This window comes from Ipomoea nil, unplaced genomic scaffold, assembly GCF_001879475.1.
Source record: "Ipomoea nil cultivar Tokyo-kokei standard unplaced genomic scaffold, Asagao_1.1 scaffold1074, whole genome shotgun sequence".
In the NCBI taxonomy this organism is placed as follows: Eukaryota; Viridiplantae; Streptophyta; class Magnoliopsida; order Solanales; family Convolvulaceae; genus Ipomoea; species Ipomoea nil.
In genome coordinates, this window is record NW_017617502.1 from 2,077,501 (window position 1) to 2,089,550 (window position 12,050).

The 12,050-nt window shown below is 33.1% G+C and overlaps 1 protein-coding gene across 1 annotated transcript; it reads right to left on the reverse strand.

Moving 5' to 3' along the window:
• Nucleotides 1-3,659: 3,659 nt before the first annotated feature.
• Nucleotides 3,660-7,962, reverse strand: LOC109182784 (protein NRT1/ PTR FAMILY 5.2-like). Its single transcript, XM_019332977.1, has 4 exons — nt 7,815-7,962; nt 7,085-7,302; nt 5,619-6,190; nt 3,660-4,529 (listed from the first exon to the last, which is right to left on the reverse strand). The coding sequence occupies exons 1-4, from the start codon at nt 7,939-7,941 to the stop codon at nt 3,686-3,688; spliced, it is 1,761 nt and encodes a 586-aa protein (XP_019188522.1). The 5' UTR covers nt 7,942-7,962; the 3' UTR covers nt 3,660-3,685.
• Between the last annotated feature and the right edge of the window lie 4,088 nt (nt 7,963-12,050).

Here is a 12,050-nt window from a genome sequence, read left to right on the forward strand (position 1 = left end):
TTAATTAATTTTTGGTTATATATATATATATATATATATATATATATATATATATATATATATATATATATATATATATATATATATATATACCAAAAATTAATTAATATTACACGAAATATTACACGGAATTCGTTGAACCAATTCATAAATGAGACAATTGAATAACAAATATTTATACAAATCTATATTAATAGTCAAATTAATAATAAATTTTATTAATTATTAATTAGCATAATATTAATTTATGATATTGTTGTAGAATAAAAAATATATTAATTATGCTCACATCAGCGTTGCAAGACCTAATTAATATTATAGATTATTTATATAATTGCCTAATATTAATAGTCAAATTAATAATAAATGTTATTAAGTATTAATTAGTTAATTATGCTCCGTGATATACTACGAAGAACTAGAGGAGCCTCATTGTACAACTCTAAATTAATTGAATAAAAAATATTTTAAATATGACATAATATAGACTAATTAATTACGAAATATTATTATGATAATATTACACAAAATTGTTTGAACCAATTCATAAATGAGTCAATTGAATAAAAAATATTTTATATATGACAAAATATAGACTAATTAATTAGAAAATGTTATTATGATAATATTACATATAATTGGTTTAACCAAATCATGAATGAGTCAATTGAATAAAAAATATTTTAAATATGACAGAATATAGACTAATTAATTATGAAAATATTATTATGACAATATTACACTGAATCGAAATTGGTTGAACCAATTCATAACTGAGTCAATGAATAAATTATGGAAATATTGTTAACGTGTAAATTTTTTGAATTAGGGAATAATTAACATGTATTACTTATATGGTATTACGTAATAATATATATATATATATATATATATATATATATATATATATATATATATATATATATATATATAACCAAAAATTAATTAACATTACACGAAATATTATGAATATAGACTAATTAATGAATTAGGTATTAACGTTTATCTTTTTTGAATTAACGTGTATTCCTTATATGATATTATGTAATATATATATATATATATATATATATATATATATATATATATATATATATATATATATATATATATATATATATATATATATATAAAACCAAAAATTAATTAATAATACACAAAATATTATGAATATAGACTAATTAATTATGAAAATATTATTATGGCTGGTAATATAGACTAATTAATCTTGAAAATATTATTAACGTGTAAAATTAATTAATAATACACGGAATATTATGAATATAGACTAATTAATTATGAAAATATTATTATGGTATAGACCAATTAATCTTGGAAATATTATTAACGTGTACATATTTTGAATAAGGGAATAATTAACGTGTATTTCTTTTTATATATATATATATATATATATATATATATATATATATATATATATATATATATATATATATATATATATATATATATATATATATATATATATATATATATATCTAAAAATTAATTAACATTACACGGAATATTATGAATATAGACTAATTAATGAATTAGGTATTAACGTTTGTCTTTTTTTGAATTAATGTGTATTCTTTATATGGTATTATGTAATTTTGAGTTTGCCAACCTTTATTTAACACATATTACGTCAATATTACAAACATGTATTTAACATTTTAATCTTACTATGTATTCTATACTATATATAAAAATAAAATTCTGCAATTTTAACTTCTCACCTAATTCTTAAAAAATCTCTCTTCCTAATAAAATATATTGATTTCTACTTTCCTATTCGTACAATAATTCTGGGTTAAAATTCTATTCTAATATTATAAAATACTGTAATACAATCCCTATTGTAATCTATCTATCTATCTATACATCTATTTATACTATATATAAAAACAAAATTCTGCAATTTTAATTTGCCGCCTAATTCCTAAAATATCTCTCTTCCAAATAAAATATATTGATTTCTACTTTCGTATTCGTACAATAATTATGGGTTAAAATTCTATTCCCGATTGTAATCTATCTATCTATACATCTATACTATATATAAAAAACAAAATATTGCAATTTTAACTTCCCGCCCAATTCCTAAAAAATCTCTCTTTCCTAATAAAATATATTGATTTCTACTTTCGTATTCGTACAATAATTCTGGGTTAAAATTCTATTCTAATATTATAAAATACTGTAATACAATACCTATTATAATCTATCTATCTATACATCTATACTATATATAAAAAACAAAATCCTGCAATTTTAACTTCCCGCCCAATTCCTAAAAAATCTCCCTTCTTAATAAAATATATTGATTTCTACTTTCCTATTCGTACAATAATTCTGGGTTAAAATTCTATTCTAATATTATAAAATATTGTAATACAATTCCTATTGTAATCTATCTATCTATACATCTATACTATCTATACTATATATAAAAACAAAATCATGCAATTTTAACTTTCCGCCCAATTCCTAAAATATCTCTCTTCCAAATAAAATATATTGATTTCTACTTTCCTATTCGTACAATAATTATGGGTTAATGAAACAAAATAATTAGCGGCATTGAGGGAGGTGGGTGTAGCCAGTGTGGGTATGGTGGTTGTCGTGAGGGTTCTCTCGGATCCGGAAGAAGACATAGTCGGTGAGGAAGGGGAGAGAATACGAAAGAAAGGGAACAAGGCTAACTGATACCAGATAAGTTTAGGGAATTCAGTTCATTCAATATATAACAACCAGATAGAATGTACAAGATATACAATAAATAAGAGCTTCCTATACAATACGCTAAGAGTGTGGTGAATAAGTCTACACCACACATTATTAACTTTAGAATATAATAAAATAATATTAAAAGAAATAATAAAAATAAAAAAGACATCAAAAGTTGTGAAGTCTATCTTTTTCAGCAACTTTTGCAGGTTTTTCTTTCATTAGCAAATTCTCTCTTATTTCTACTTTAGCAAACTCTCTCTCCCATTTCAATACACATCAGCATAAAAAAGAATAAAAAATGTATTCTCTCTCTTCCATGTCATTTAGAAATGGGTAAAATTTCTTGGATGGGATTAACCTAAGACAAGTGAAATGAGACGGAGGGAGTATTTCCTATCCCTTTGACTAATCTTGCTACTTTTGACATATGTTTTTATTTTCCTTTTGAGCTAATTTTGAACTCACTCCAAGTGTCACTTTTGAGTTTTGAACTTTTGTGCTTAAATGATGAATTGTTATTATTATTGGAAATATTTTGAGAAGTTGGAAAGTATGCTCATAAGCTTGATTAGATTCCCATTTGAATTTTTGTAAACATGTGCGTTTTTGCTTGAATGATTTATGTCTTTTTTTTCATGGATAAATTACTTGTCATGACATTTAGTTTCAATTATTCTCTCTTGTGGATTTGTGAATCCTTTAGGATGATAACCTCTAAATCATTAAATTATGGGTTTGTGAATCGTTTAGGATGATAACCCCTAAATCATTAAATTAAGCCTCGCGGCACCCGCATATTAGTTAATTTAGCTGGATCATGGAAGAACATTTCAAAGATGGACATACTAGAAAACAGAAACATCTATCAATTAGAGGCATGCATGCATTTGAATTGATATCCAATATAATGATAGAGCGATGGATGGGAGCTAGTTTTAATATAATTAGGCTAGCTTTCTTGAGAAGGGTGCATGGATTCCTGCAACTCCCCCTCAGTGTTATAAGTAAAGTTCTTGGCAACAAACAGGAAAAACAGCAAGTTGAGAAAGCTAAGAACCGCACAGAAGGCGTAGTAGTAATCCACGTGCGAGACATTGAGGTTATCCAAGATCCATCCATGGTGGCCATGTCTCTTCGTGATGTCCGCCACGGCAGACAGAATAACACTGCTGAGATAAAACCCAACCCCCAAGCTCGTCGTGAAATACGCCGTCCCCAAACTCTTCATCCCTTCCGGCGCCTGGTCATAAAAAAGCTCCAACTTCCCCACTTCCAAGAAGTTATCCGCCACTCCCAGCAAACCAAACTGGGGAAGCAGAACAAAGATCGACAAAGGAACTATCCCTTTCTGGGCAACAATCCCATGCTCTTTAGCCACACTTAACCTCTTCCTCTCGGCTAAGAACGCAGCGACCATTACGACGACATGAATGACCAGACCAATCCCCATTCTCTGCAACAAGGTGATTCCTCTTGGGTTTTTTGTGTAGCGCCTAATGAAGGGGACGAAGAGGCGGTCATAGACCACGATGGATAGCAGCATGAAGATGGTTATGAAGGCGGTGAGACATGCGGGGGGGATTTCGAAGTTGGAACCTAGCAGGTGGCGATTTAAGGTTGTCCCTTGCTTTATGAAGAGTGTGTGTGCTTGAGCTACCACGGTGCTGGGGATGATGGTTGCCATGAGGATTGGCACCATTTTTAGCATTCGCTTTGTTTCTTCTACTTGGGTCACTGGGCAGAGCCTCCATGGACTAGTTTCCCCACTTTCCACGGCCGCTTTATCAAGAAACCTATCAAATTAAAGATATATAGATAGGAATTGAAATTAATTAGAACATATATATATATATATATATATATATATATATATATATATATATCACTGATTACTTATATGTTGAAGGTCGAAATCCATCATCTTGCCTTTGAAAAATATGACGGTACAATGAAATAAAATTGAGTTTTCCCTATTAATACATATAGTAGAAGTTCGAATATAACTAAAAAGAGTTAATTCCAGCAATTGTCCTTTGACTATTGCGATTTTTCAAAATTAGTCCTCATCTATTAATTTGGACAAAATAGACCCTTACTATCAGATTCATTCCAGTATTGGTCCTTCCGTTAAAAGATCAGTTTGTTAGGCCTTAATATAAGGGTTAAAATGGTATTTTCATTAACTTCTTCTTCCTCCCTTCTCCAGCGATCTCTCTCTTGCATATTTGGTTCTACACTAGCAATGAACACTCAAACACCATCAAACATGAACACCTCTCACCATAGAATTTCCAAGCTAAACCACAGCCACATCCATGCAATCGGAGGAAATGCTCGTCAAAGCTGATGTTGCCGCTGCCCGTCGTCGGTCAAGACTCAAGATATTTCCAAGCTAAATATACATATATATTTTAAAGAAGCATAAACCGACAAGTGGGCAACCACAAACGACAATTTGCAATAACACTTGTGTTCAGTAAGAGTAATAACTTATCTCATTAATTTAACCCTTTCTCCCCTATTCGAGAAAATTTATGGTTCCGCCCCTGAATAGTGGTAAGCATTTGATGATAACAAGTGATATCAGTAAGAGTAATAACTGATCTCATTAATTTAACCTTTCTCCCCTATTCGAGAAAATTTATGATACCGCCCCTGAATAGTGGTAAGCATTTGATGCTAACAAGTGATTTCAGTAAGAGTAATAACTGTACAATTAAGGCTCACAAGTGCTGCGAGAATCGTTCGACGAAGACAGGTGAAAGGCCAAGTTTAACACATTCCTTACCTCTAAAAAATGTGACAGCATAAAATAACAACTACTAACTATATAACTTTTGAGGTAGTGATAAATGCTCCATCCTACCACTATATATACATACCTTAGAGTGGAGGAATGATCAATTCTGGGGATGGTAGAGTTGGAGTAGTGTTCCAAGCTGAGCTCATGAAGCAGTTTGGGGTCAGTTGGGACAGGCACCTTAATATTCCGAAACGCAGCCACAAGAACCTTAGCCATCCTAGTGAGTGGGCTGCCAGAGGGGGTTTTGTGCCTATAGAATGGAGTCCCAGCAACGAAAACCAGTACCGAAACCAGCAGCCCAACAGTTGGCACCGCATAACCAACGCTCCAACTCTTATCATCTTGAATGTAGACGAGGATGGTGTTGGAGAACAGAGTACCTAGGAAGATGCTAAACATCCACCAGTTGAAAAATGAGAGCTTTAGGAACCTTTCCTTGGGCTCGAAATTGTCGAACTGGTCAGCACCCATGGTTGAGATATTGGGCTTGGTTCCTCCTGTGCCTACTGCGATTATGTACAGCGCCAAGTAAAACACGCCTATCTGTAGTGAAGAGGCATGCTTTTTACAGTCCTCATCTTTGATTCCATTACCGCAGGTGGGAGGCTTTAGGGCTTTGAGTGAAACAGCCAATGTCAATAGGCACATTCCCTGCATACATACATACAATAAATATTATGTGTACATGACTAGCTAGCTAGCTAGCTACAATGCACTTTGTTATGATCAAAAGGCTTCCTATTATGTCAAGAGCTATAACACAGATTCGAGACTCACCAAGAATAAACTACAGTTAAGACTGACAGCTGTGAGGAGAATTATTGTTGTGCGGAGGCAGGTGAATGGCCAAGTCCAGACTAGATGATTGTTAGGCGGAGACATGCATGAAGGACCAAGTTCAACACTTCCTCTCGAACCGTATAAGGAAAATAAAGTTGCGTCTTCACTACCGAAAGTAAATTGTGCAATTAAGACTAACAGGTACGAGGAGAGTTGTTGGGTAAAGGTTGATGAAGGGTCAAGTCCATAGCTAAGGGATTGTTGGGCACGGAGGTCTAAAGGCCCAAGTTCACACCTGCTTCTAAAATATGTGACGATTTAATGAAAATAAAATTGAGCCTTCTCTAAAGACTATAACTTTTAGCATATTATCGGGCAGAGGCAGGTGAGTGACCAAGTTCAGGCTAGGTGATTGTTGGGCGGAGGCATGAAGGACCAAGTTCAGTACCTGCCTCTCGAAAATGTGACGGTATAAGATAAATAAAGTTGTGTCTTCACTACAGAAAGTAAACTGTTCAATTAAAACTAATAGGTACCAGGAGAGTTGTTGGGTGAAGGTTGATGAAGGGCCAAGTCTAGCACAAGTAACTAAGGGATTGTTGAGCGCATAGATCTAAAGGGTCAAGTTCAGCACTTGCCTCTAAAATTTGTGACAATTTAAAAAAATAAAATTAAACCTTACCTACAAACTATAACTTTTAGCATATTAATAAGCACAAAAAAACTTAATTCTAATACAGTTATAAAAATACAAGATATTTTTACCATGAAGTAAATGGCGGAGGCTATGATGAAAGTCCAGTATCGACCCAGATAAGTGTCAGCGATGTAGGCCCCTAAAAGAGGTGTCATCCATACAGTCCCAACCCAGTTGGTGACATTATTTGCGGATTTTACGGTGCCTTCATGCAGCTCCCTCGTCAGGTACAACACTAGGTTTGATGAGATCCCATAATACGCCATCCTCTCGAAAACTTCATATCCTACACCCCACCCACAACCCTTATATTAGTTTCATCAAACATTCACGGCTGGAAATTATGAAATTTTCAACCATCTGAAAGTGATCTTAAATCAAGTTGAAAGTAAAAAAGTGATCGAAAATAGCAACAAAGATTTATCCGGATACCAAAAGTAGACGAAACAAGGCTTTCGACTTGATTTAAGATCACTTTCAGGTGATCAAAAATTACATAATTTTCATCAGTTATTTTAGGATCAAATGCTTATAAATATGCCAAAAGTTATAACTAAGATGTAATTTTATTTTTTTTTATACATGTGTAGCATTCAGCGCCAAGAACATCTTCAAAAGGCATATTAGAGTGCTAAACTTGGATGAAACTTCAGCCCTTCACCAAACAATCCCTTAGACATTTGATACTGGACTTGACCTTTCAAGCCTCTGCCCAATAATGATCCTAACAAAACATCTATCTACTATAAAATTAAATAAAATAAAACATACAAAATAAACACATACATATATACATACCTACAATGAAGGAGCATGCCTTCCATCTCCCAGTTTTTGATCTAAGGACAGGCCTCCCTTTGAGGTCCACTGTCCCATCTCGTGTATAATCCTCACTTCCATCACCTGCTCCCTTCTCCTCTCCCATCTTCCCTATTACCCAGGCTAGTAGAGAAAGATAATGAAGACAGACTTTACTTTGTAGGCTCTGTTGCTGCAGAAGATCAGATCAGAGGCTTGAATTGCAGTTCGCTACTATAAATAATGTATATATGCACATATAAAATAATGGCTCGTAATCTCGTATATCCAAAAATATAATGGGGTGTTTGGTAAATAGTTTTTAGTTGATAGCATTAGCTGAGTGTAGAAATATGTTTCGTAAATTAACTGTTAGTTGATAACTGATTATATGCAAAATGACTTTCTCAAAAAGTTAATCATTTTTTAACTTTAGGGTAATTAATAAAACACTCATATTAGCAATTTAACCAAGTCAAACAAGTTAAAATTAACTGATAGGCTAACTATGTTATCAAACAGGGCCAATATATACAGCTGTAAATTATGAAATTTTCGACCACCTGAAAGGGATCTTAAATCAAGTTGAAAGCTTTGTTCCGACCACTTTTGGTATCCGGAAAAACCTTTGTTGCTATTTCCGACCACTTTTTGCTTTCGACTTGATTTAAGATCACTTTCAGGTGATGGAAAATTCCATAATTTTCAACAGTGATATATAGGTCCTGTTATGTAAAATAGTTTACATATCACCTAATTTTGACTTATTTGACCACTAACTATTAACTATTTTACTTGATTAAACAATCAATATGAATGTTTGAACAATGAGCTTTTTGTAACAATTTATTGATCTAAAATAATAAAATTCAAAAACATGTTCAAAGTAGCTTTTTGAGAAAGTCATTTTGTATATAATCAGCTAACAATTAATTTACCTAACACATTTCTACAATCAAATAATGTTATCAACTAATTACACACACTAATTCAATCAGCTAATAGCTATCAGCTAACAACCATTTACTATACATCCCATAACGTTGGAGCAACATGGAGTATTCTATATATACATATCTTGGTCGCTATCTAGTTTGCATTTCCTACGTATATTCGTGAAAAGCCATCGACGAAAACGTCCAAATAATATCCGGCATTAGTGTCACCGAGACCATTTACTTAGACTAAGACACACTACAAGTTGCGTGAATTGAAGCATATTTTATTTTTAACGATGACATCGTCAATGAAGTGTGAAGTAATAAATGGCTAAAGAAATGCATTTAATTAAGAATTTGGCGATGATTTCTATCATCTTTATTAATGCTTAGTGTTTGTCTCAGTGTCTGAAAATTTATTCCAATTCAATCTAGTGACTGACTGACTGCAAGAACCATATATATATATATGTTCTGATGCGGTTAGAGTGTCTAGGTGCAGTTGTGCGGTTTAATCTGGGCCATTTATCTCGCATAAATCAACGTTCAGGATTGTCAAAATTTTTTTTTTTAAAAAAACGCGGTGGCAAATTTGTAATTTTTGCATCTAGGTCAAAATTAAGGTGAGCGGTTCTGTGATTAATGTGCGTGGGTTTTGTATATAAGATGCATGAGTTTTGTGCGTAATGTGCGTGGGTTTTGTGCTTAATGTGTGTGGGGTTGTGCTTAATGTGAGTAGTTGTTAAAACTTAAAGTGTGGTCTTCTGTGCTTAATGTGCGTGAGGTTGTGCTTAATGTGCGTGAGTTTGTACTTAATGTCAGTAGTTGTTGAAACTTAAAGTATGTGAGTTAATATTTAAAGTGTGTGGGTTTTGTGTTTAATGTGCGTGAGGTTGTCCTTAATGTGTGTGGGTTTTGTACTTAATGTGCGTGAGTTTGTGCTTAATTTCAGTAGTTGTTGAAACTTAAAGTATGTGAGTTAATATTTAAAGTGTATGGATTTTGTACTTAATGTGCGTGAAGTTGTGCTTAATGTGTGTGGGTTTTGTACTTAATGTACGTGAGTTTGTGTTTCATGTCAGTAGTTGTTAAAACTTAAAGTCTGTGAGTTAATATTTAAAGTACGTGGGTTTTATGCTTAATGTGCGTGAGATTGTGCTTAATGTGTGTGAGTTTTGTAGTTAATGTGCGTGAGTTTGTGCTTAATGTCAGTAGTTGTTGAAACTTAAAGTCTGTGAGTTAATATTTAAAGTGCGTGGGTTTTATGCTTAATGTGCGTGAAGTTGTGCTTAATGTGTGTGGTTTTGTACTTAATATGCGTGAGTTTGTGCTTAAAATCTATCACTTAAGGTGTTTCTTCCTTCCAGACACTTTTTTTTTTTTAATAATTTTCATTGATTTGAGCCGTTGATCTAAATTTGATCAACGGCTCAGATCTAACCGCACAACTGCACGGAAAGCTATATCCGCACCTGAACCCTTCCCTATATATATATATATATATATAGACTTGCGTTCAAATGAGGACAAGTATATTATATATGAGGACAGATGTAGTGTGCCATTAGCCTGTATGTTGTGTGCATGGCCGAATGTAATCGTGTGCCACAGTTTGTATGTCGCGTGCATACATTTGTTAATTAATAGAGTCTGGGTTCGAAACCTGATACTTACACGTATTCTTGTGTGCCATTATGTATTAAATTGTGTGGCTGATAGTAATTTGTTGTGTGCCCATTATTTGTCCTCACAGTCCCTCTATATATTGTTATCCTCATTTGGACTCAACCCTATATATATATATATATATATATATATATATATATATATATATATATATATATGTTTTCTTTGTCTTTACTTTTTGGGTTGAGGAAATATTATTACCGATAAAAAAAAAATTGGTGCTTGTATTTTTTGATGAGGAATTGAGGATGACAGGAATCAATCATTTCAAGACATGTAATAATGTGTAATATCTATTATATATATTATCTCTACCTCTTTAATAAGAGCTAATATTGTTTGACTCTTAACAGGAACTAAAAAATGTCGGTACAACACATGCTCTAAAGAATTGTACTTTGTGCCTTTGTAATTATACAATGCCAATTTAAAATCCTAATATAACCTCAGTCTTCTTAATTTTACCAAACTTTCAATGTTAAATTTAACTATTCCGTCAAATGAAGGTGCGCGGTGACAAAATTGAAGTTTACGTCAAATTTTAATGGCAATTTAATGGCCGTCCGTGACTAAGGAGAATCAAACACAAGGCAATTAGGAGAAGCACAGTCGAAGAAACACAACAAACAAATTAGTGCAGCAAAAGCGTCTTAAGGAGAATCAAAACTAAAGTGAAAGGAAAGCTGATTTTGTCTCTTTGCGTCTGGTAACAATTATGCAGAGATTGAATTACATCTATTTGAGAATTTTTCTTTTTTTTTTTTTGGCAGAAGTGTCAAATAGGTCCATCTACTATTGCGAAGTGCTCAATTTCCACCACGAATTAAATTAAGTGTCAAATAAGCACATCTAGTAGCTAAATTTGTTCGATTAACTTTTTTTACAGATTACTAACAGGTTGCCTATTCAATTATTAAAAAATATAAATAAATAAATAAATAAAGCATGCCTATTCATGACTTTTTTGGTTGCCAATAACCAAAAAAAAAAAAAAAATCAGCATGCCCATGCTTCTTTGCCATTCAACCATCAGCTGCAACCTGAAAAGAACATGGCATCTCGGATTTTCGCCTTGGACTCAACCTTGGCTTCCTCGTACTTGGCATCTAACCTGGAACCTGCGAACTCTTTTCTTTAAATTGGGAGCAGTCCAACTTGGTTGAGAAATGCCCTAAATTTTGGGTGGTCAAGACTGGAAAAAGAGACTGACCCACAACATTCATACACCCAATCTGCCAGATAATCGAATGCTGAATCAATTTGGGACTTGCTCAAAGTTGGTCCAGGCGATGATTTCGGACTCTTTTTAGCTTCTTCACACTATCTTCTAACTTGGCCAGAGCTCCTAAATCCTCCTTTCCACCCGACAACACCATATGCTGCTGCCCATACATGCCGCCGCCGCCTTCGCCGTCATCTCCTCCGTCAACCCACCACCGTCGGGCGCCGCCGAGTTGCTATTAGCCTTCGCCATAACTCCAAAAAAAAAAAAAAAAAAAAAAAAAAAAACTTCAACAAAGTCGATAATTAAAGCACGGTAGCAATCTGGGTAAGTGATTTTCAGCCGGGAAATGTTGGCGGAGGAGCTGTGGACGGCGGTGGTCCATGGAGG

Bases quoted from the DNA above. Each gene is read 5' to 3' on its own strand.
- LOC109182784 (XM_019332977.1), bottom strand. From the start codon at position 7,941: ATGGGAGAGGAGAAGGGAGCAGGTGATGGAAGTGAGGATTATACACGA. The intron at 7,303-7,814 runs GTATGTATATAT...GGTGGGGTGTAG, and splicing joins GGCATGCTCCTTCATTGTAG to GATATGAAGTTTTCGAGAGG. The intron at 4,530-5,618 runs GTATGTATATAT...TTAATTTGATAG, and splicing joins GATCATTCCTCCACTCTAAG to GTTTCTTGATAAAGCGGCCG.